At 37.2% G+C, this 26497-nt stretch overlaps 1 protein-coding gene and 2 long non-coding RNA genes across 5 annotated transcripts in view; all 3 read right to left on the bottom strand.

The window, feature by feature from the left end:
* The window catches only part of LOC146522312 (uncharacterized), an 88097-nt gene extending 82425 nt beyond the window's left edge, over positions 1-5672 (bottom strand). The window contains exons 1-4 of the mRNA XM_085154133.1: positions 5608-5672; positions 2627-2955; positions 1490-1765; positions 1305-1409 (exon numbers count right to left, since the gene is read on the bottom strand). Coding sequence (XP_085010259.1) covers positions 1305-1409; positions 1490-1765; positions 2627-2955; positions 5608-5672 — 775 coding nt within the window. The remainder of the gene's footprint in view (positions 1-1304; positions 1410-1489; positions 1766-2626; positions 2956-5607) is intronic.
* A 4654-nt stretch (positions 5673-10326) lies between these two features.
* LOC146522311 (uncharacterized) lies at positions 10327-13720 on the bottom strand. 2 transcript variants are annotated; one of them, XR_014873042.1, is made up of 5 exons: positions 12432-13720; positions 12247-12351; positions 12155-12170; positions 12008-12075; positions 10327-11884 (listed from the first exon to the last, which is right to left on the bottom strand). It is a non-coding gene; the product is annotated as an uncharacterized LOC146522311 (long non-coding RNA). The 2 variants fall into 2 exon arrangements; XR_014873043.1 differs by having other exon boundaries at positions 12247-13720.
* A 6538-nt stretch (positions 13721-20258) lies between these two features.
* Positions 20259-26091, bottom strand: LOC146522310 (uncharacterized). Of its 2 annotated transcripts, none has more exons than XR_014873040.1 (4): positions 25483-26091; positions 25265-25315; positions 25127-25183; positions 20259-23119 (listed from the first exon to the last, which is right to left on the bottom strand). It is a non-coding gene; the product is annotated as an uncharacterized LOC146522310 (long non-coding RNA). The 2 variants fall into 2 exon arrangements; XR_014873041.1 differs by having other exon boundaries at positions 25127-25180.
* Between the last annotated feature and the right edge of the window lie 406 nt (positions 26092-26497).

Here is a 26497-nt window from a genome sequence, read left to right as displayed (position 1 = left end):
CCCAGTTGCTCTCGTCCGCTCCCCCATAACATTGTTCTTTTATTGAGCGCACATGAATATACATAGGTTCATTAACACATGACGTCTACATACACACAAAGAGTACCTTGCCTGTGCGTTGTGTAAGTATCTGTGTGCGTGTGTGTGTGTGTGTGTGTTTGGGGTCAGTGTGTGACCCCATAAAGACTTCCCTAAACCTGCTGGTATGTAAGTCCAGTAGTTCATCTAAACAAAAGGTTCTTAGACTAAAACTGACATAGCCACGTTTATCCTACCATAAAACAATAAAACAAGGTACGACCTCTCCCATGCTCCCAGGATGTAGGTGTGAATGCCAGAACACTCTGGAATGCACACAAAACCTTTGCACACTATTAAGGATCACACATCCTATCACTACACAATCGATTATACACCTCTAAGCATATATGGTTAAATATTTCTAAGCATAAATGACAATAAACAATACAAATCTAATAAACAGTAAGTGAGTTGTGACTCGCAAAAGTACAAAAGGTTTAGATGAGGTGTCGGATTTTGATGAGGAATGCATCAGCATGATAACAGATATCTTTAGCAGTGAAGTAAGTGTAGAAACAAAAGCTGTGTGCACAAAAACAATGGGAAAGTCTAATGAATGTGGGGAAATTGCATTACGGATTTGAGAACTCCCTTATTATTGGTGAGAGTGACTTTTCTGATGTCAGACTTGCATCAAAGCAGTTGAGGATGCTAAAGTAACAGCAGTGAAATACTGCAGCACCTTATATCTGACTTAAAGTTACTGCATTTTTGATCTACCTGAAATTAAAAACATTTCAAATGAATTGAATTACGTGAAATCCCCGACTCATTCCGCTACTTTCATGGCTCATCATTGTCATACTGTACTTGGCCCAGCATCTTCAAAGGCCTCATTGTCTCATAAACACAACGGTCACCTGAAAGTTAATAACAGTGGAGATTCAGTCACAATAATTAGCATTGATAAATGATCTAACATTTAATAATTTTTAACAGTATAATATAACTGATGAAAGCACGTAAACAGAGTTAGACCTGACCGTGGGAAAGAGCAGAGTACACATGTTGTTGATTTTCTTCCTGGTTGATTGTTTCAGACTGTGTGAGTCTGAAACAATTAAAATATGTTATTACTACTAGAATAAAAATATTTTTATATATTACTGCAGCTGATGAGTTTCACTCACCTTTTGCGACATAGACCTGTAGAAAAAGAAAGTATTATGAGATTAGGAGATTAGGAGAACATTTTTAATAGTAGCATTAACAAAAGCTCTTACCCTTTGACTTTATGCAGTAAAGCAGAAAGAGCAACAGTACAGTTATCAATACTCCAGTAAACAGCCCAACAATGAACATGAGAAGAGAAGAAGAACAGCTGTCCTCTGAAATCACAAACAGTAATAATAAATTATATAAACAGAGCAGTTACATGTATTCACAACCTCAGTCACTCTCCACATACCTGTTTCTTTTCTGTGTGAATGATCTTTGCTGCACTTCACTGTTTGAAATGCAGACTTCTCACTGACATAATTGGAAACTATGCAGGTGACATTGGTCTCTCCATCCTGCTCCCTGATGATGTATTGTTGCCTGGGACCAGTTAGTGTTTGGTTTCCCACAATCCACTTGTAGCTGACATCAGCAGTTGTGCTGCACTCCAGCAGAACTTTACATGATTCATTTGAGGGAATCCAGGTAGAACTGATTTTTATGTCAGGCTGTTTAGTTATGGGCTCTAATGAGAAAACAGGAGACAGAAAGCGTGTCAGGTGACCTTTGGAATCACTGATTAAAGTAGATGTTTGTGCAGAGTTCAGCAAATGCATTATGTAAATTTAGGCCAGTTAACAATAACCAACATCATTAAGTGCAAATGAGTATTGTTCACTACTGTGTCATGTTGTCATGCTCGCTGGGTCATGGACTGAGAGTTGCGAGTTTACTGATTCCTGTTCTTCCTGTGTCACTATTATCTCCTCCAGTCTGTTTATACTTAATTTAATTCAGTTTTACTTATATAGCTGCAAACAACAACAGTCGCCTCAATGTGCTTAATATTGTAGGGTTTTGTAAGTTTTTCTTCTCTGGTTAAATTCTAGGTAAGTCCAGGTATACTGGTTTTATTATATTTATCATGTCTGTCTAATGTTTCTGATGTGTCCTCTTTCCACGTTTGTTTGCCTTTCTCTCGTTTCTGGTGTTTCTGTTTCTTCCTGTTTTATTTTAGTGTCTTGTGTCTAGTTCTAATTCCTCTGTTTCGTTATCTATAATTAGCCCTGGATGTGCTCCCGCATGTTTCCTTTCCCCTCATTATACTGTGTGTATATATTGCCAATATTAATTTTCTTCCACTTTGCTGTGTTCTTCCTCGAGTTATGAGTCCATCCTCCTGTGTGCTTCTCTTGTAAGTACCTGTTTTTCAGGTTATTAGCTCCTGCCTTTAATGAAGTTTATTCTTTAAGTTCCCAGCAGTAAAGCTGCTTGTAAGATTACTTCTCTTTTTCTAAAGGAGAAAGACAAGCTCTTAGGCTCACAGGGTTTCTTTTCATTAACAGTAATCAGGAACCTTTTTTAAAAGAAAAACAAAGTCTCTTACCATGAACTTGCAGAGTGATGCTGACTGAAGGCCTTTGCTTCAAAAACACCTCTGAGACAAAAGTGAAATCACCAGAATCTTGAAGAGTCAGTTTTCTCACTGTTAAAGTAAAGTCTTCAGGGTTCAGCTCTGATCTGTCCTTAAATGGAGATTTTTCAAAAACACCCACATCTTTGTCTGCAATTTTTATTCCCCCATATTTCCACATTGCTTCAGTCACACGTAGAGTTGGTAAGCCTGACGAAAACTCCACAGTCTCACCAACTATTGTGTGAATGACATGTTTTCCACTGGAAGTCTCAAAAACAAGCAGCTGTGGCAAGAATAATCTGAAAAACATACAAAAAATGAAAGTTTCAACATGTTAGTGGGTCTAAATTGCCTGAAACTGTATCGTCAAAGTGTGATAATTAACGTAAAAACAATCAAATCAGTCAAAAAAAAAAAATGTTTTTACAGAATGAGAAGACCATCATACATAAGTGACATTTCTGATATGACTGCCTTGGCACAACAAAACTTTAAGCATAGCAAAAATATTTTTCTGTGGACAAACATAAAATCATAATTTTGTAATTTTCATATAAATAGAAAAGCAAATGAATAAAAATAAATAAATAAAATGTCAGAAGCTGTTTCTCAAGAATTCAAAGAACATGTCTGCTATAGATAATTGTTGTTTTTGTAGCAGTTAGAATAATAATAAATACTTTAGCACAACAATACTCTAAAATGGCAACGCTGCAGCTATCTTCTGAACTCACTTATGTACCAGAGTTCATGAGGCAACAAATACAACACATGCCACAAACATCTGGAAGCAGAGGTGTACTTACTATGGAGACAGACCCAGAGCAGCAGCACAATGCTGTGCACGAAGCTACGATAACGTCGTCCAGCAGCCATCTCTGTGGGGAGAGGAACAACCTCTGTTTCCTCTTCTCTGTTTCTTCTTTCCCAGTTTTGCTCTGTCATACAAGAGGAATCATCAAGCACTGGCTACAGCTGACATGTTTGTGGTGAGTAAAGTCACTTTCACCACAGTCACCACTCTGCATGTACTGTACATGAATACTGAGATGCACAGATGCTGAAAAGAGCAGACCATGATCAGTCCTGTTTTTAAAGGAAATGGTTTTGGTCTAGAGCGAGACTTTGTTCAGTGGACTGTCAAATCTGTTTACAGTATCTTCGTGCTGCTTCTTCATAGCTCTATATAGTATATAAATAAAATGTGCACATTTTCTTTTTTCATCTACACTACATTCGAGGAAAAGGATGACTTTGCTGACCTAATGAGCTGACTCCACTAGTCCATGCACTAGTCCAAATCCATTTATTTCACATAACAAACTGACTTTGGAAAAAAAGTCAATTTTACTTGAACAAACAAGCAACTCAAACACACTGACAACATAAACTAAGATTGTGAACATAGTTAAATGTTCTGGGGTTCTTTGGCTTGGGATTTTTCAGATATTATGAAACTTTTTTCCTAAATATGAGGAAGTGGACAGAATGACAGCATTTCTTTCTGCTCATACCATGAACACTCATCATTCAGCAGAATCAACTGAGCTGTTTGGACGCTCATTCAGGCCTTTTAGGAAACCCTGACACATCACAGCAACATATTTGGTGACATTTCAAAAGAAGTCATGCAATCCTAGTGACGCCATGCTGACCAGCCAAGCTTTAAAGACACAGAGCAAAAGACAGACATTTTTAAGTACACTCCAGATGACAGGAAGTGATACAGCACTGATAACGTATGACTGAACAGTGAGTCAAGAAACAGAACAAGTACAGGACACATTCATGGACACACCCTGAAAAACAATTTGAAAGAAATCTCTACAACCCTGATTAATTTGAAAGTTTATGCTCATTTATTTTACAATAAAATTCCCATCAAAGCAATAATATCGATATTACAAGACCTGTGTTACAACCTTAACTCTGAAAATATTGGCATGCTGTGTTAAATGCAATTAAAAACTAAATGTAATGATTAGTAAATACCATGAAGCCATACCCATGATCTTAGGGAGTTTAGGTGGCACTGGATTAACAACAGACACAATTCTGTCATGGAAACCAGTGCATTGGCTCAGGACCTCTTCCAGCTCAGTTCCAAAAATTGCATCTTTGCTGGTACAGTGTTGCATGGATTTGACAGCTTGCAAATCTGTACCATCAACACTGAAAGGGATATGATGGTTTAATAATACAAATAATAAAATATTGATGAAATATATAAACTCTAAATACAATATATATATATATATATATATATATATATATATATATATATATATATATATAATTTATTTTATGATTTCAATTTCATTAGTTTTTTGTAATTATACTCTTAAATCTTAAAATTTGATTCGGAATATTTAGTCATGTATTGTTCAATATATTAACAACAGAAAAGCAACATAAGCACTGCAGCACCTTTAGCTGACAGCAGAGGAAATAAGGCAAGAAGGTGTCAGTCAGTATCATTGATCATAACGTATCCTGCTGTTCCTCTTTCTTTCTCCCCTTTTTTCTATACTTAGTAATCTGTATTTAAAAACAGCATAATAAAACTGGAAGTTTCTTTTTTTATAGTGCCACACCAATATTTTTTGGTGGTCCTCATATGGCAACCCCTATAAAAAAATTCTGGTGGTGACCCTGCTTTGAGCAAAACTTTGATGAAGACATCTTTGTGTGTAAGCTTGAAAAAAGTCTGACTAAAACGCTTAAAGGAATTTGTAGAATTTCCTGTAAATTGTGGGTGGACAGTGGCCACCTGATTTCCTTTTCATAGCAAACAGAAGCATTGAAATCCACATATCACATGTACGCATCTCAAGTTACAGGACATTCTTGGCCTGGTGAGCTCTTCACTGGACCCACTTCAGTTTGCCTACCAACCTGGCATTGGAGTGGATGATACCATCATTCACCTCCTACATTGTTCCCTCTCTCACCTGGAGACCGCTGGGAGCACTGTGAGAATCATGTTCTTTGAGTTCTCCAGTGCCTTTAACACCATTCTTCCCACAGTTCTGAAGGACAAGCTGGAGAACTCAGAACTGTTCCTCTTCAACATTTACACCACAAACTTCTGCCTCAACTGGTGCATAACTTGCATAAAGGATTAATTGCATTGAAGAGTTTGTGGCAGTGCAATTAATATGGAGCAGCTGGAAAAGATAATTTCAAAGCATACCTTTAAGGCACAAGAGGAAAAGCTTCAGCAGCTAAAAGTGACAAAGATTAAAGAGATTGAGAAACTTATGGAGGATGATGGCAATGTTAAAGAAGTGTCTGTTAAATTAGCCACGGACTTTTCAAAAATGTATATTGAGTTTTGTAAAAACAAAGATGCAATTAAAAACCACATGACTGAGTCAGAACTTCTTCATGTTCAGACACAGTGGTATGAGCCAAAAGCTAGCTATTTGAGTTTTTTTTTTTTTTTTGAGAAAGTAGAGATATGGTTGAAAAGAGTGGAAAGGCAAGCAGCTGTGGCAAGAATAATTGTTGATGAAGTTGAGCCTGCAGACACTGCCTCAATGATGTTATCCAGATACAGTAAGACACATCGAAGCAGCCAGACCTCCTCTGCTGTGTCTTCAACCACATCTTTGGCCAGGCTAAAGATAGAGGCAGAACGGGCTGCTCTGGCAGCACATATGGAGGCTTTAAATACCTTTTTTTGCAATTGTAATCCCTTACTTTACTTGTAACTTAGAAAAAAGTACTCTCTGTCTGTCCCTGTCATCTGTGGTTAGCTACAACTTTATTTCTCATGAAAGTCGGAGCAATGGGTTTATTTGTAAACACACAAGCATTAACATAAAAGTCATGATGCTATGTGTCAATCAGATAGCTCTGTGATGCTCACACAGCAGACTAACATCATTGTAATTAATGAGCAACGAGAAAAATGTAACAATATTTCGGGTTAGTGATGCTGGCAGTGGTTTTATGGTTGGACATGTTTGGTTAACAGATCCGACAGTTGATAAAAATAGAAAAGGAGTCATACTCTCTAGGTTAGGAATAGCTTGCGATTTAAATTCAACCATTAACCTTCAAATTAAACTACTGAAAAACTTTAAAGAGATAATGACAAGAAAGTTTAAATGTGCAGCTTGTGGTGTTGGATTGTAATGAACACAGAAGAGACAGAGAGATTTTTATGATAAAATACAGAAACAAGGGTCTACAGGAGTTAAGCTTAGGTATTACAATTACCTCCAGCCTCAATACACAGTACACAGACTGAATCCTTGTGCAAACCTTTAGTCATATGAGTCTGCAGGAAAAACTCTCCACGCTTCTTGAATGAAATTCAAAGCTCTTCTTTGGATGGTTGAGATACTTCGGTGCAGCTCTTGTCTACTTTTCTATCCTTTTACTACATTTATTCTTGTTTAGCTTTGATCTTTCTTTTTTTAGGGTGGATTTTTGATTTCTGCATTAATAATCCCATCAATTTTGATTTATTTTTCTTTTTGTACAGCACTTTGGTTAACTGTTATGTTATTTTTAAAATGCTTTAGAAATAAAGTGAAAGTTTGTCTACTTCATAGTTCTTTTAGTCCTGCCACTTCTGTATTCTCGACTTGTCCCGTTTCCTTATTTTTTTTTAAAGACATTCGACACATGATGCTAAGAAACACACATGTTCTGTTCCCTACCTGAGACCATTTACTCATGTTAGTTTTGACAGCATTTCTAGTAGATACTGGCAGATGGCTTCTACATGTGGCCTGTGAAAAGTAACACCTGAAACTGTACAGCATAAAGTAGAGGACTTAAAGATGAAAGTTGAGTGTCTTAATCTAGATTATATTTGCATCATAGGGTAAGCAGCCATATGCAGGATGCAGACTAAAATAACAAAATATGATCTTTTTATTTAGACTAAAACCAAAACCCAACTCATTGAAACAGAAATTAAACACAGGAGGAGGGAGGAAAGGAATGCAATCACATGGAGTTACAAGAGACAGGATGAAGGACATCATACTAAAAACTAGTGATGGCCCGCTTGAAGCTGTGTGTGTGTGTCAAAAAAAATCAACAAACTGGTCCAAAATCTCTGTGTCAAGGCGTGATTTGTTTGGCCAGAGTTACATGATCAGTGATTTCCGAAGCTTCATTTAGAACGTAAGTGATTCAGTGGTTTAAAAGGAAGTGAATCATTTGCGGAATCTGTGAAGTGTTTTGATGGTGAGAGATAATGAACTACTGATCATTCTATTGAGAGATATGGAGCCATCGAGTTAGAGAGGAGCTTCTGTCACAGAACACAGAATGTTGTGTCGTATTTTGAGTTGATTTTGGTCAATTCAGTGAGTTTGCCAGCTTTCAGTTGTTGTTATTTGTTTTTGTTTTGTGTGTTTATTTTATCTGAAAATGCGAAAAACTATAAATGTCAAAAATCTGCTTTTGATAATATAAATATCGTTATATCACTTTAGAAACACTTCCATTTGACTTTTACAATTTTAAATAATCTTAAAATGTTATTCTACAAAATGTGCAGCAATTTGATTTGTTTATTCTTTTTAGGTGATCGTCTGTGGGACCCAGAAAGACTGTAATCCTGCATCTCTACCAGTTTCTGTGCACTCCAGCATCGTTTGTTCAATGTGAGAGGATTTTCTTTAAGGCAGGAGAAATTATCTCCAAGAAAAGAAACAGACTCGGCCATTGCACAGTGAAACAAATTCTCTTCTTAAATAAAAATGAAAAAGAGTTACCATAAATGCATCATTTTTTAATTTGCAAGTTCATAAGGACTTTCCCTTTCAGTTCACAATCAATTCTACCCCCAGGTCAAAAATACAGTGGGGCAAAAAAGTATTTAGTCAGCCACCGATTGTGCAAGTTCCCCCACTTAAAATGATGACAGAGGTCAGTAATTTGCACCAGAGGTACACTTCAACTGTGAGAGACAGAATGTGAAAAAAAAATCCATGAATTCACATGGTAGGATTTGTAAAGAATTTATTCGTAAATCAGGGTGGAAAATAAGTATTTGGTCACCTCAAACAAGGAAAATCCCTGGCTCTCACAGACCTGTAACGTCTTCTGTAAGAAGCTTTTCTGTCCCCCACTCGTTACCTGTATGAATGGCACCTGTTTGACCTCATCATCTGTATAAAAGACACCTGTCCACAGCCTCAACCAGTCAGACTCCAAACTCCGCCATGGCCAAGACCAAAGAGCTTTCGAAGGACACCAGGAAAAGAATTATAGACCTGCACCAGACTGGGAAGAGTGAATCTACAATAGGCAAGCAGCTTGGTGTGAAAAAATCAACTGTGGGAGCAATCATCAGAAAATGGAAGACATACAAGACCACTGATAATCTCCCTCGATCTGGGGCTCCACGCAAGATCTCATCCCGTGGGGTCAAAATGATCATGAGAACGGTGAGCAAAGATCCCAGAACCACACGGGGGGACCTGGTGAATGACCTGCAGAGAGCTGGGACCAAAGTAACAAAGGTCACCATCAGTAACACACTACAACGGCAGGGAATCAAATCCCGCAGTGCCAGATGTGTTCCGCTGCTGAAGCCAGTGCATGTCCAGGCCCGTCTGAAGTTTGCCAGAGAACACATGGATGATACAGCAGAGGATTGGGAGAATGTCATGTGGTCAGATGAAACCAAAGTAGAACTTTTTGGTATAAACTCAACTCGTCGTGTTTGGAGGAAGAAGAATACTGAGTTGCATCCCAAGAACACCATACCTACTGTGAAGCATGGGGGTGGAAACATCATGCTATGGGGCTGTTTTTCTGCCAAGGGGACAGGACGACTGATCCGTGTTAAGGACAGAATGAATGGGGCCAATTATCGTGAGATTTTGAGCCGAAACCTCCTTCCATCAGTGAGAACTTTGAAGATGAAACGAGGCTGGGTCTTCCAACATGACAATGATCCAAAACACACCGCCCGGGCAACAAAGGAGTGGCTCCGTAAGAAGCATTTGAAAGTCCTGGAGTGGCCTAGCCAGTCTCCAGACCTCAACCCCATAGAAAATCTGTGGCGGGAGTTGAAAGTCTGTGTTGCTCGGCGACAGCCCCAAAACATCACTGCTCTTGAGAAGATCTGCATGGAGGAATGGGCCAAAATACCAGCTACTGTGTGTGCAAACCTGGTAAAGACCTATAGTAAACATTTGACCTCTGTTATTGCCAACAAAGGTTATGTTACAAAGTATTGAGTTATATTTTTGTTATTGACCAAATACTTATTTTCCACCCTGATTTACGAATAAATTCTTTACAAATCCTACCATGTGAATTCATGGATTTTTTTTTCACATTCTGTCTCTCACAGTTGAAGTGTACCTCTGGTGCAAATTACTGACCTCTGTCATCATTTTAAGTGGGGGAACTTGCACAATCGGTGGCTGACTAAATACTTTTTTGCCCCACTGTATGTATAAGAAAAATGGACTATAATCATATTGTTTATAAACCTGTTCAGCTGTCCAGTGATTACTTGTAGAAGTACATGGAGACAGGACCTCACATGATATATGTATATTTTATGTATTTTTCACAAGTAAAGAATGACCATCCCATGGTGTATGTTTAAACAAGGAAAGTTTTTAAAAATTATTTATTAAACAAATAAAGAACAATTTTTAACCCCCCCCCCCCCCCCCCGCCGCCCCCAAATACACAGCAAAAACACTAAATCTTCTACCAATCTTGTAATGTTGAACCAAGTATTTATGTCTTATTTCTAGTCAAAATAATCTCATCACACTTAAAATAAGACTCAATTATCTAAAGAGTAACGTTTCAGTGAGATATAGGAACTTGTTTTTAGACAGTGCATCTTGAAACTAGAGAATTTCCACTTGTTCCATTGGCAGATTTTTTTCACTTTACAGTATACGTGATATTTTTGCTTGAAATAGGCGAAAAAAGTATTTTGACTAGTAATAAGACAAATATACTTGGTTCAAGATTACAAGATTGGTAAAAGATTTTGAGTTTCTGCAGTGTACATGTTCAAAGCAACACAGCAGTGGCCCAATATCAAAGAAAATTCCTCTCTGTAGAGTACACAACTGATTGTTTGTAGGGACAACAGTCTTTATGATTGCCTAAGTTGCAGCATTTTGAAAGAAAAAAGTGGCAAACCATAGAATTAATCAACAAAGGTTATTTTACACTTTTTGTTTCAAAAACAGATCTGAAAAGTAGTTACACATCAAATTTTGGAAAATCCAAGATTTCTTTAAAAAATTAAAAACAAAACAACATAAAACAAATAACAGTTTGAATCACTGTCCAACATGGCTAAATTTTCCCCTTCATCCTTTCCTGCTGTACGTGGCTCCTTTAGACAAACAGATTGCCATGATTCATCATCTTCTATGTCCTGCTGTCATGGTTCTGCTTTTTGCTTTCTGCGACTAGTTTTGGCTTCAATTTCTGTGAATTAGAAAAAACAAACTTATAAACAAACACGATAAAATGTAAGAAAGCAAGGAAGCTGTTGTCTTGGTGTATATGATGAAAAATAATAAAATAACTCTCCTGGAAAATCAACAGCCCAGCAGAATACGTAAATGTTTAACTCTTGAATGTTAAAATGGGGCAGACTGATGACAGCATGGCATATTTATTTTTATGTCAATGAAAATCTCCAGGCAAGACTGCAGCTGTGACACAAGTTTGTATTTCTGTCTGTTAAATGTAAAATGTATTGTATTTACTCTTTTATACATATTTCTAAAAAGTATGAAGTAATTTGATTGAAACATTGATGCAATACTGGATAGTATTCAGGAAAGTGAGTTGTGACTGACAAAAGGACGGAATATTTTGATGAGGTTTCAGATTTAGATGAGAATTGCATCAGCATGATAACAGATACCTTTACCAGTGAAGTAAGTGCAGAAACAACAGCTGTGTGCACAAAAACAATGGGAAAGTCTAATGTAGGTGTGGAAAATGTGTTACTGATTTGAGAATTGCCTTATGACTTTTCTGATGTCAGACTTGCACCAAAGTGATCAAGGATGCTAAAGTAACAATGATGATGTGCAGTACTGCAGTACCTCATGTCTGATTTGATGTTACTGTGTTTGTAATCTACCTGAAATTAAAAACATTTTAAATGAATTGATTTACTTGAAATTTCCTTTCATGGCTCATCATTGTCATACTGTACCTGGTCCACCATCTTCAGAGGTCTCATTGTCTCATAAACACAAAGATCACCTGCAAGTTAATAACAATGAGGTTCAGTCACAATAATTAGCATTTATAAATGATCTAACATTTGATCATTTTTAAACAGTACACTATGACTGATGATAGCACATAAACAGCGTTAGACCTGACCGTGGGAAAGCGCTGTGTACACATGTTCTTGATTTTCTTCCTGATTGATCGTTTCAGACTGTGTGAGCCTGAAATAATTTTAATATGTTATTAGCACCAGAATAAAAGTATTTTTATATATTACTGCTTCTGATGAGTTTCACTCACCTTTTGCGACATAGACCTGTAGAAAAAGAGAAAGTATTGTAAGATTAGGAAATTAAGAGAACATTTTTAATAGTAATAGCAAAAGCTCTTACCCTTTGACTTTATGCAGTAAAGCAGAAAGAGCAACAGAGCAGTGATCAATACTCCAGTAAACAGCCCAGCAATGAACATGAGAAGAGAAGAAGATAAGCTGTCCTCTGAAATCACAAACAGTAATAATAAATTATATAAACAGAGCAGTTACATGTATTCACAACCTCAGACACTCTCCACATACCTGTTTCTTTTCTGTGTGAATGATCTTTGCTGCACTTTGCTGTTTGAAATGCAGACTTCTCACTGACATAATTGGAAACTGTGCAGGTGACATTGGTCTCTCCATCCTGCTCCCTGATGATGTATTGTTGCCTGGAACCAGTTAGGTTTTTTTTCTCTGGTTATATTCTAGGTAAGCCCAGGTATCTTGGTTTTGTTATATTTATCATGCCTGTCTGATGTTACTGATGTGTCGTCTTTCCAAGTTTCTTTGCCTTTCTCTCGTTTCTGGTGTTTCTGTTTCTTCCTGTTTTATTTTAGTGTCTTGTGTCTAGTTCTACTTCCTCTGTTTCGTCATCTATAATTAGCCCTGGATGTGCTCCCACCTGTTTCCTTTCCCCTCATTATACTGTGTGTATATATTGTCTAAAAACAAAGAAAAAACAAAGAAAACAAAGAAAAAACAAAGTCTCTTACCATGAACTTGCAGAGTGATGGTGACTGCAGGTCTGTGCTCATAATTCACCTCTGAGACAAAAATGAAATCACCAGAATCTTGAAGAGTCAGTTTTCTCACTGTCAAAGTAAAGTCTGTGAGGTTCAGTTCTGATCTGTCCTTAAATTTAGATTTTTTAGGAACACCCACATATTTCCCTGCAACTGTTATTCCTCCATATTTCCACGCTGCTGCAGTCACACCTTCAGTTGGTAAGCCTGATGAAAGCTCCACAGTCTCTCCAACTTTTCTATGAATGATGTGTTTTCCACTGGACGCCACATCTGAAAAACATACAAACAACTAATTATAAAACAACCAAATCAGAAAAAAAGGTCTCTTTACAGAATGAGAACATCATTTCACATAAATGACATCACTGATACGACTGACTTGCCACAACAAAAGTCTGAACATAGTAAAAATATTTCATTATGGCTCCATGAAATGTTTTTGGGTTGATGCTTTTCTGTGGACAAACATGAATTCAGAATTTTGTAATTTTCATATAATAGCAAATGATTAAAAAAGAAATTAAATGTCAGAAGCTGTTTCTCAGATAAGCAAATTCAACTGCTGACTCCAAAATGTCTGTTAAAGGTAATTGTTGATTAGTAGCAACGAGAACAATAATAAATACTTTAGCACAACAATACTCTAAAATGGCAAAGCTGCAGCTATCTTCCGTCTTCTGAACTCACCCAGAGCTCATGAGGCAACAAATACAACACATCACAAACATCTGGAAGCAAAAGGTTTACTTACAGTGGAGACAGACCCAGAGCAGCAGCACAATGCTGTGCATGAAGCTACGATAACGTAATGTCTGTGGGGAGAAACAACCTCTGTTTCCTCTTCTCATCCTTCAAACTGTGTCTTCAACAGTAAGGAAAAAAAGTGTGTGTGTGTGGGGGGGGGGGGGGGGGGGGGGGAGAAGATACCATCAAAATAGAAGCAGAAGAAGTGGTCATAATCAGGCCTTATGTATACAGATCAAAGCAATCATACGTTTGGTTTAAGGTTTAAGATTTTAGTTTTTTATTTCTATGTCACTAAACTGCTGATTGTTGAATAGCTCTGAAATATCACACACAAACCCATTTGTGTCACAGGACAAACTGACTTTGGAAATGAATTCAATTTTACTTGAACAAACAAGTAACATAAACTAAGATTGTGAATATAGTTAAATGTTCTGGGGTTCTTTGGCTTGGCATTTCTGAAATATTAGAATCTTTTTTTTCTGAAATATGAGGAAGTGGAGAGAATGACAGCATTTCTTTCTGCTCATACCATGAACACTCATCATTCAGCAGAATCAACTGAGCTGTTTGGACGCTCATTCAGGCCTCACATCACAGCAACATATTTGGTGACATTTCAAAAGAATTCATGCAATCCTAGTGACGCCATGCTGACCGGCCAAGCTTTAAAGACACAGAGCAAAAGACAGATGTTTTTAAGTACACTCCAGATGACAGGAAGTGATACAGCACTGATAACGTATGACTGAACAGTGACTCAAGAAACAGAACAAGTACAGGGCACATTCACAGTCACCCGCCTGCTTGTCCAGGACGTCAACAGTCGCCTGCGTCATTCAGGGCCAGAGAGGGTCTTTGCAGAGCTTCGCGGTCACCCCACCGCTTCGTATGAGAGAGACAATGGAACTTAGTCAAGGCACTTGAGCTTTTCTGCTCCAGATACCTGCAGGGAGTTGGTCATTCCTTGAGAAGTGTGCGTTAATGAGCAAAGTAAGTTTGTGATGTGCGAGTATAAGTGATAATAAGATGTTTTTGGGACTGTGCCTGAGTTCAGTGGGGAAATGACTATGTTTCCGTGCAGCTAATGGGTGCTAAACTAAGCTAAGCTAACTCTCCTGTCATGTGGTTGGGTATAACCGTGTACCGTGTTAGTTTTCTCAGTGAGTCTATATGTGAGACGTGGGTAATATGGCCACGCCTCACGTATTAAAGGGGATGTTAGTTTATTTCCCACCTGTGTCCCACACACACAAACACACACCTAAACCTGTATACTAACCTGCTCCTATGACAATACCACTGTCACTCCCACCTGTGAAAAATCAATACAAGAGTCTGCACTATCCTCGGTGTCTTCACACCACTCAAGGGCCTTGAGCGGTGTGTTCTGGCTGACACTCCGAGGAGTGGTAGCGGCAAATCTGAACTAGCACCTTACAGTCCTCCCAGTCCAAGCTATCTACCCAACAGATACAGTTACAGTCATCCACCATCACCGACAAGTCAAATATGATTCAAGGTCATACAAAACAAACACACTGAGTAATACTGTGATACAACCATAACTCTGAAAATATTGGCATGATGTGTAAAATGCAAATTAAAACAAAATGTAATGATTAGTAAATACCATGAAGCCATACCCATGATCTTAGGGAGTTTCTGTGGCACTGGATTAACAACAGGCACATTTCTGTCATGGAAACCAGTGCATTGGCTCAGAACCTCTTCCAGCTCTAAAAATTGCATCTTTGCCGGTATAGTGTTGCATGGATTTGACAACTTGCAAATCTGGAAAAGTACCATCAACACTGAAAGGCATATGTTGGTTTTAGGGCAACATATGCTCCCATTTAGATGCTTTTTCTCCATAAATCAATGCTAAAAATATATATTACATCTACGAAAACAGCATGCCCCTTTCCACCGACGGAAAATATTTCGTACAAGATAAAAAGAAAACTATAACAAACAAAATTATTGAACAGTTTTGAATCTATAATACTATAGTAAACAAAAATGGGACAACATCCCTCTCCCAAAAGTCCAGAAACTGGTCTCCATAGTTTCCAGACATTTATGGACTGTTAATAAAACAAAGCAATATTAGTGGGCACGACTCATGTGGTGTTCAATAGTTCTAACTCATAGTTCCTCTTGCAAATACATGTTCCTACAGTAGCATTACTTATACACGTTTACACATTAGATTTGGGGCCATATAGACCACCATAATTTAACATGTTAGCATTGTTATAATATTTATTTTTCACTATTACATGAAAAAACATGAGGCTGATTGATAACACAACCGTTTTCACAAACTGCACTGGAGAATTTTTTCCTCTTGTTGTCTTTCTTCAATAACAAGATTGAAGCTCTATTCTCCCCATCAATGGCCTACCTGAAATGAAATATTTTTAAATTTAATATGTAATGTTTATGTAATAAGGACAAGCAGCAGAAAATGGATGGATGTTTACTTAATTTTTAATATAATGTAATCTATACCTAGCCCAGCATACTCAGGGCCTGATATGGGTTCTTAATCATCACTGCAGTCATTACCTACAAGTCAGAATAAAATATATAAACTATAAATAAATATATATATATATCACAATAAATATTTTATCTTTCAAAACAAAGTTATGATTTCAATTTCATGAGTTGTTTGTAATTATACTCTTAAATCTTAACATTTAATTTGAAATATTTAGTAATGTATTGTTCAATGTATTAAAAAAACAGCAAAACAAAGAAAGCACTACAGCACCAGGACACAGTCAGTCAGTCAGTATCACTGATCACAACTTATCCTGCTGTTCCTCTTCCTCTTACAATCAAAGTTTAGTCTGTTGACACATCATGGAAAGAAGATAGACCAATAATCTTCTAATCCTGTGGCATATGTCATACTTTTTGTGCTTTTTTGTCAGTTAGGGTTTGATAAACATCGTCATGAATTCCCTCTCACTTTGGCAGTTTTGCTGCCACCACGATAAAAATTACACTTCCTGCACTGCTCTCTCTCAGTGTACTTCAAGAGTCAAAAATCTCTATTTTCTGTATTATTTGCTTGCTTATTACACACCAGTCACCATCGTGTACAGTGAAATTTCAGTTTTTACAAATGACGCCAAATTGCAAAACACTTACCTGTGTCTCTAATAAAACCTCTGTAACTTTGCTCTAGTTCACTTCAGCAGAATTGGGGAATTTTCCTATGTTGATTCATGGTTTTCTTCCATTTTTGATCTACTGCAGAATATTTTTAAGGCGGTACTATAAAAAGCCAGGTGAGGAAAATCTCCCTTATATTTTTCTGTGTTTTATCCTCAATGACTTTGACATGAAGGCATCTGCTGTGATACTTACACCTCTGATGAAGTCTCACAAGTGTCAGCTTTGTTTTTATAGCCTACATAGATATAAAAATAAGGATATGTACTGATAAATGATCATAATTATAGTATTTCTGAGTCAAAACGGAATTGAATCAAATCGAGACCTTGTGAATCAGAATTGAATCAGCAATAGAAATCAGTGACGATACCCAGCCCTACATCCCTTAAAGGAATTGTAAATTGTGGGTGGACAGTGGCCACCTGATTTCCTTTCCATAGCAAACAGAAGCATTAAATTCCACATATCACGTGTACGGGAATTAAAGGCCATGTGACCAGGGAAACTAAAACAAGTAGACAATATATAAGAACATGCCAACCGTCAAAGTATAAATAATTTTTAGCACAAGGTTAATATTTAACAGATTTATTCAACTGAAGGCTATTTCCAGGTTTATGTGCTACAACTTCAAAATCCTGTTTGTCACTTGATTTGATCAGATGATTGGAGAGGCTCACTGTTGAGGAAGGTTGTTCTGATATGAAAGATTTAGAAAGACATTTTGTGCTTTGTAACTACTTCGTACATTTTGAAAAATAATTCTAAGTTTCACTGTTAGGCGATGAAGGAAGGCAAGAATAGCAGTGCTGCACAATTGCTGTTGGCTATTAATGATATTACACACTATGTGTCACATATTACTGCCAAAGGACATCCTACGTACTACCTGAAGCATCAGAACATTGTCAAAGTGCTATGCAACCTTTATTTTTACATGTCAGAATCTTTTTTCGACTCTGTTTCTGTGTAACATGTACTGATGATAGTTCAGGCATAAATCTATGCATATGCTTTTAAGGTTTGTTGCCATCTGCTGGTCACTTTTTAAAGTTTAGTCACAAGTTATCCCCAGTGGAGTTCATAACAATGCATAAATTCTGTTGCTGCAGACAAACAAATGAAGATTTTCATATTTCAAACCTTGTTATTGGGGTCAAACTTGGTTTGCTGGGTAACAGCAACATCATTCGCCAATTTTTTAAACTCTTACTTGTGGCTTGTGGCTGTGCTAGTAAAGTTATTTATTTCATACAGTACAGTGCACCCCTTTTTTCCAGGTTGAGTGATGTAAATATGGCTGTGGATAACATCACATGAGCTAAAGTTTAACTGTATTATGTTTAAGAAGCTGCTTTTTTGCCACTTTGATACAAATTTGTTGTATCAAAGTCAAAGTCAATAAATCAAACAGCTCATCTGCAAAAGAAAAAGCCAGTCAGTAGTTCCACTCAGCATGTGTGCAGTTCCTCTACAAGAGTGTTGCTGCTGTGACAGGCAAACGTGTTGAGACCACAGTACACTCTGAGGCTGCAAAGTGGACAAATGCTGAGCAACTGTTGTGTTGTGTGTTTGACGTAACATAAACAACCACAGAGTTTAATTTACACACTGTAAAGTTAAGTTAAAAATGAAGGCATCGGTGCCTCATCGACACTGCTGCTACTGCACTACTGTAACACCAAAACTAAAGCAAATGAAATAGACAAATAATTCTCCCATTTTATGATAACTTTATAAGTCTGTTTGACCAGATGGTGAAGAAAAGTTAGTTTTTTCAATGAACATACTGAATGATAATAAATAAATAAATAAATAAATTAATTAATTAATTGTCCAGCACACAGCAGGGTGCAGGAAGTAATAATGTGTTTTACTGCGGATCATAGGAGGAGAGGACCAAAATTCATGATGCAGACTAAAACCACAAATATGGAACCCCTAACTTCCAAATGTACTTCCTCCATTAAGAGCCTCGGTGTTACTTTTGACAGTGCTTTTAAATTTGATAAACAAATCAGCTCCGTAGTCAAGGGATCTTTTTATCATCTACGGATTTTAGCTAAAGTCAAGTCCTACCTGTGCAGGAACAATCTAGAAAGGGTGGTCCATGCTTTTATTACATCACGGCTGGACTACTGTAACTCCCTTTATGCTGGTTTAGATCGTTCCTGTCTGCATCGCCTCCAACTGGTGCAGAACGCTGCTGCTCGCATGCTGACCGGTTCCAAAAAGAGAGACCACATCACTCCGGTCCTCTGCTCTCTCCACTGGCTCCCAGTTGCTTTTAGGATTGATTTTAAAATTTTACTGCTGGTTTTTAAGGTTCTTAACGGTACTGCACCTCCTTACCTGGCAGAGCTTCTTAGCATTTACCGCCCCAGGAGATCTTTGAGGTCAGCAGACCTGATGCTTTTAGATGTTCCCAGGTACAGATTAAAGACTAGGGGAGAGAGGGCTTTTGCTGTGGCTGCACCCAGACTGTGGAACAGTTTACCTCCTCACATCAGATTCTCCACAAGCCTAGGAACTTTTAAAACTGCTCTTAAAACTCACCTCTTCTCATTGGCTTTTAGCAAGGTTTAACTTACTGTATTAACTTATTGTTTTATCAGTGAGGTGTTTTATGTACTTGTGTTTTATTGTATTTTATATTTGTATTTTATTGTACAGCACTTTGGTCAGCCTTGGTTGTTTTTAAATGTGCTTTATAAATAAACTTGACTTGACACAAAAGATGGCACTTTCATTTAGGCTGAAGTCCGGCTCACTGAACCATGAATCCCAAACACAAGAAGCATGAACTGAAGTAGTGATGGTAAATTTGATTCTTTTTACTGAATCGAGTCACTCACCAAAGTGAATCGGGTTTTTTGAGTCATTTGATTCACTCAGTCAGTTGACCAGAGAGTGCAAAAAATGTACATTTTCACTCAAACTTAATTTGTTTCTCTTTTCATGTAAATCCGACTGCTAAGATGAATGATTCTAAAAAAAACCTATTATTAAAATTAAGCATTTTCCTATCAAAATTGCTTAATAAACATTTATTTTGTTTATTTTTTATTTTATTAGTATTTTCCTTAAATGAGTAAAATATATATTTTCTCATCTAAATGTCCACTGAGCTGTGAGCCAGGGGGCGGTAATGCGCCTTAACATTGGTTGCCAACCAAGAAGAAGAAGCTGTGAGCCAGGAGGGAGGGGGTGAGCGAGTCCTGAGTGATTCGCTTACGCTTATGATTCAGCACAGGAAGGGAGGGGATGAGTAGCTCAAATGTGCTGTTAGCATGTTAGCAGAGCGATGCTACTGTGAACTGAGGAGCTATTTTCTTGATGTGAGCTTCTACTCAGGGTTTTTTCTTCCAGTTCAGAGCAGAATTTTTTTTGTTAAGATACTGGATGTTGTGTTTTTCTCCACAATTTTAATTATAAGCTAGATACATTGCTGCTAACAGCAACAGGGATGAGTCAGTGAGTCAGTTGGGCTTGTGGATCATGATTCATGAGTCAGTAAAGTGATTCTCGAGTATTGAACGATTCGTTCATGATTCGCGCATCACTAAACTGAAGCCGTGTCAATGAGCCCGTAAATTTCATCATCAGACGGTGAGTCCGTGCAGATGTCCTGCCTGCATGGATAAGTCTGTGGAGAATTTACATTAAACTAAAACAACTATGCATGCGCCCCAAGCAGGGGAGAAGAATGACTGTTCCAGCTTTCTGTGTTTGCAATTTAGTGTAATCAAGGCCTTATACATCATTAAACAATAAAACCTAGAGAGCGACCCAATCTCAAATATAAATACACAAACACAGAAAAACCCAATAACCGTGACACTGTGGCAGCCACAACTGACAGGCATGACCAAATCACTATAGGCACATCTGATTCAGATATAGATTACAAGTCCACATGTGAAATGGAAGTGGTTGCAGACTGAAGTGCATCCGATAGGTCTTATAATCACAATCAGAGACAGAGCCCTAAAAATGGTTCACAGTAAACACTAACCTTTAGTGACCTGTTTAATGTTTAAATTTAAATCATAACAGTTTTGGTTTTTTGGAGCTACAAACACTTTTCATTTTGTAAAGAAGTTTTGATAAGTCGAATATCTTCACAGAGTCCAGTTATTTGTTTCGGTGTTTTTTATGCTTACAAAAATTAATTTCTCTTTATGGACCTGAAACAAACTCATAATAAACATCTGCAAAACAGGCTCATAGTGCTGACAATATATCTTTATATGTTTCTCTATATATGTTTCTTTTACTGAAACCTTTGCTTTACAGCACATATTAGCAAAAGATGCCATGAAATAAAAAGATGCTGAAGAAATACAGAAAGACATTATTTTTTATGTTTGAGGCTTCAGCACTGCACTCACTTTTGTTGTTTTCCAAGACTTTTCCAAGTAAAATAGTTTGCAGTTTTTGTGCATATTTAAACTTCAGATGTCTCTCAAAGTTCATACAACCGTGTCATCACTGACAATCACATTAATGAATCGCAACACTAAGTTTTTGTAAGATACAAAGAGCTTAAGTGAAACAAAGTGTTAAAAACAGTGAAAAACATCGACTGCATTTTTTGTTCACTGTTTCCGATTTCATGGCAGTCACTACCTTCCCTGTTCTGGCCCACTTGTTAAACAATAAGGATTGATCAAATGGATACAGTGGTGTGAAACAGTGTTTGCCCCGTTTCCTGATTTCCATTGTTTTTTAATTGTATGTCTGTCACACTTAAATGCTTAAGATCATCAAGGTAAAAAAACAAAAACAAAACACAGCTACAGCAGCACATTTATCCAAAACACAGCAGCAAGTCCACCTCTGCATGGAAAAACAAAATGAAGACTTTGGAGTGGCCCCATCAAAGTCCTGACTTGAATCTGATTGAGACGCCTTAAAACTGTGTTTCATGTTCAAAAAACCCAACAATATGGCTGAATTACAACAGTTCTGCAACGATGAGTGGGCCAAAATTCCTCCACAGTGCTGTGAGAGACTCCCTGCCAGTTATCGCAAACACTTCATTCTTGTCTGGGCTGCTAAGGTTGATCCAAAGAGTTATTAGGTTTACAGGGCAATCATCATAAATTCTAAAAATAAATCTATTTTCTTAAAACAATATTTTTTCTGATTTTTTTTAATGTTTGGTTTAGTACAGATTTTTCTTTCTTTTTTTGCCCTGCTTCTACACTGTTTGTGAGTTTTGAGTAATGAAGATGTGAAGCTTGGATAATAATGAAAACACTATGAATTCTTTTAGTTTCTTTATTTGTCCTCCTTCATTTATACAAGAACAGAAATGTGAAACATAAATGAGTAGAAGTCAAAAATAGAATGAAGGCTGCAAATTTAATCTTATTTAACTTTGAATGAAGTGAAACTTTAGTCCCATGGACAGCTGCACTATATATGGAGACAAAGGGGAACACGATTTTATTAAGCATTTAAAGACACTCAAACTTTGCCTCTAAAGGGCTCAGTAACTCTGCACATAACTTCACTCATGATGTAACATCTCTATTCTACCAACCCAACAACAATAACTGTAAGTGAAAACAAGATTGCAACAATAGCAGCTTTATTACTGTAACAAATACAGTAAACACAGCTTCTTTAAAACTCAATGTGAAACACACTGTTCCAGAGGCACAGCGGGGGACTCCATTCACCCGATCCCAACATGTCACAGTATATAAAGTGTGTGTTTATATGGCACACATAATCAGATAACACAATGAAAAACCTGCCTGCGGTTTAGAAGTTTGTAAAACTAAAAAAAAATCGAATTTTTCAAATGATACTTAATCCATTCAGGGAAACAAAAATATTTAGAAAAGACATAGAAAATCAGTACATATACATGTATCAATAATGCAGTTTAATAACTGCTCGTGTGAAAGTGAAAAAGAAAATTGAACTCAAAGCCACATCATCACTTTTAGATAAAGCTCATTTAAACTGATTTATAAAAAAGGGGAAAAGCTTTTTTCTTCTCATTTCGTTTTTCAATGCTTTGTAAAATTCATGTGAAATAAAGTAAATTCTGTCCTGCATTCATCTGCTTTTGCTTGTTTTGAAAGTACATAATCATGATTATTAAATGGTTAAAGGTGATTTGGTAATGAATTTACTTTCTTTAAAACCTATTTGATAATCATTACAGTCACAACATGAAAGCTCCTTGTGTTTCTTGTGGTTTGATTTCAGAATAAACCCCTTCGTCGGCTGTTTCAGTGGCTGATTCTCCTGCACATAAAAAAACGTTTTTTTCAACATGACTTTTAGTAACATCTTACTTTAAACTGACAACTTTACTCATTTATATAATTTTCCTTGATGGATAAATGAAATGTAAAAGAGAAGAAAATATGGTACCCATTTTATTGCTTTGCCTACTTTTGTCACTGTTACATTCAGCCTTACTGTAGGTGGCATCTGCGTACAACAGACTGTCATCTATGGACAGTTCATCAGGGTAAAGTAGGATGACATTCTTACCTTTACACTTACAAATCCACTTCCACAGGATCTGGGGCTCTGTACAAAGCCCACACACCTGCCTATGCCTGCCACTACTTAAGCTGAAGAAATGAAGCTCATTGCTGGATCGTTGTATGACTCGTGTCAGTGTAGCCCCAGCTCAAGTCTGTTCATAGTTCTAGTTGATTCTTTGCCCTCGTAATAGTTTGTATATTCTTGTTCTTATAGATATAGATATATTCTTATAGATTATCTGGACTTGTCCCTGTTTTCCCAGAGTGGATTTTCATGAGCGAGTGGAGAGTGGCTGGCAGTCTATGTTGTGTGGCTGAAGAGGAGCAAGAGTGATTTCACTGTTTTCTTCCTCCCTTGGATTTCTTAAGAGTCCCTACCCATGGACTCCTGTATAAAACACCTACCCTTGCACTATTGTGCATACACTTGGAGCATTATAAATAAATTCTCTGTATTCTTCCAAGCATTGGAGTCCTGCACTTGAGTCCTCAGTTTAGTGTGACAACAGGCTTACATGTAGGGATGGGTATTTATAAGATTTTCACGATTCCGATTCCATTTTCGATTCTGTTTAACGATTCGATTCTTTATCAATTCTCTTATCGATTCTTTTTTTTTTTTTTAAAAAGGAGAACACTAAGGTCGATTAGCTTAGAACTTTGTTTTATATCTTCTCTTTGAACAAGATAGAAATCTAGGAGTAACATGGCCTTACAGCAGTGTGATCTTAAGAGATCCACAGCCTACGGCTCTTCAATTGGGTGTCACAGGGTCCCAGGGGAAAAAAAATTGTAAATGTAAAATAATAAAATAAATATTCTTCTGTAGCAATAACAAAGTATAACATAAATTATTCTGTAGCAATTACACAAGAGTATCCAGTAATGTCCCTGCCTACAATTAAACACATTCACTTACCTAAAATCGGGGCATCTGTTGTGGCAAATGGGTGCAAGCCTTTGACCACAAACTTAGTCACTGCTCGGTGACATTCGTCTATCCTGGCCTGAAAGGAGACGCTACCGGTAGACTGCAGCGAGAACTGCCAGCATCTGAGCCAGACTCTGTCTCTCTCATCATGGTCATCTAAACGCACAGTAATGGCAGGTTTTGTAATAAGGCAGATCGCGCTAACATAATATGCACTGTTAGTTGATTATTTACCTGCCGCATTAACGGGAGAGGACGTGCAAACGTTACCGCTGCTGCTGGGTTGAGATTCACGAGTCCGGAGCGGAATTAAAAACACGACATTCATTTAAGGTCATCGTGTGTTTTGTGAGCAAATGCTTTTGCATGTTCGTAGTGTTTCCTCCCTTAAATGAAATATCTACTTTGCAAGTATTGCAAGTTGCCCTGTTGTCATCCGTTCTCGTAAAGTATAATCAAACTTTTTAGTGTTTGAGCCGCTTAGGCGCCATGTTTCCTGCCAGGTAAATGACGCTCCGCAACGTGGTGACGTCATTCGGGGCGACTGGAATCGATAAGGGAATCGTTTGCAAAAATGGCAAACAATCCCAAGGAATTGAAACAGTGGGAACCGGTTCTCAACAAGAACCGGTTTTCGATACCCATCCCTACTTACATGTTGTTCCTAGGATATTTAAAAGTAGAACGGAAGGCAGAGCCTTCGGCTTTCAGATCATCTGATTGTTGGGGTTTTCTCTGTTTTACTGTAGGGTCAATGAGTCAATTGTTGTTGTGATTTAGCCCTATATAAATAAAATTGAATTGAACTGAATTAACTTGAATTCTTACCTTTCTTAGTGAAGTTTTTAAGCTCAATCAAAGAATATGTGAAATCCCTGCATTCTGCTAAAATGGAGAATTAATATATAAAAATGGAACATAATCACAATGAGTCTGCATACTTATATGAAACTATAAATGCATTACCCTTTTCTCTGTCATTGTAGTCGCTGATTGATTCATATATACAAGCATCACCTGCAAAAACAAGTCAGTGATATATTAATCATTAACATTTCTATATATGAATTTGATCATCTTTTAAATAAAAAAACTGCAAATATCAGAGTCAAAGTTCACAATTTGACAATAAATAAATGAATAAATAAAGTAACAATAGCAAAATTGTTATGGTTAAAGCTGACCTTGGAAAGAAGTGTTTTGGCTGTGTTGAGCTTCACCCTGGTTGATCCTGTGTTTCATAGCAGAGCTCTGGTTTGTGCTCTGAGTCCTAATATAGTAATAAAATATAGTAAAACATTCAATTTGATAAGAAACACAGGTTGTAATTCTAGTATGTAAAAATGTGAAGTAGGAGATTTGAACCAACCTGTTAAAAGATTTATCTGCAAAAAAGACAAGTACATGTTTTTCTTTTACTTTTTCTGGTGCTGTGACAGTACATGAAGTGCTCAGGATACATCTGTGATTCTGAATAATTAGATAATAATGGGATCATAATCAATCTCGTATCGGAAAGAAAAAGTCTCACCTTTTAACAGTTTGATGTAACACAGCAGCAGAAGAAGAAGAATCAGTAAAATTCCACAAAGAAGTCCAGTGATCAACAGAGTAGGAAACGTTTCAGTCCTGGACTGTGCTGTCAGAAAGAATAACATTAATTATGAGGTGAGGTGCAACCAGGTAGCGTCAGATGGACTAAAGCATAATGTCTCTTATAATATTATAAAATACAGCCTCACAAACACATGGAATAATCACAAAGTAAGCATATTTAACTGTTCTTTAGGCTGCTCCCTTGTCACAAAGACATTGCAGAAATTTTTGAAGAGTCAGTTTAATATGATGGATACTTTGTAGTGTTTATGCCACAATATCCATGTTTGTGAAGCTCTGATATCTGACCTGGCGCTTTGTGATAACTTTATCCATGCTTATTTTGAATGAAGAAGGTTCAGCTTTAAGTTAAAGTACCCTGTGACTTCCGCTGCTCAGTATTTCACTGTCAGTCTTAATCTCTCCTACAAACTTAGACTCTGGTCGGACATATATTTCACTATTCTCCTAATGTTAAGTTAGTTCTGTTTGCATCTTGTATGTTCTGAATTACTTCATATTTTCTGTTCTGAAGATAGTGGAGATAGTCTATCTTCTTGTGGATAGAAACTCGTGGAGAGAGACACAATATCACCCAAAAAT

Source organism: Neolamprologus multifasciatus, chromosome 3, assembly GCF_963576455.1.
Source record: "Neolamprologus multifasciatus chromosome 3, fNeoMul1.2, whole genome shotgun sequence".
NCBI classification, from domain to species: Eukaryota; Metazoa; Chordata; class Actinopteri; order Cichliformes; family Cichlidae; genus Neolamprologus; species Neolamprologus multifasciatus.
Note: the sequence above shows the minus strand (reverse complement) of the source record. Positions and strands in the feature narration are given on the sequence as shown.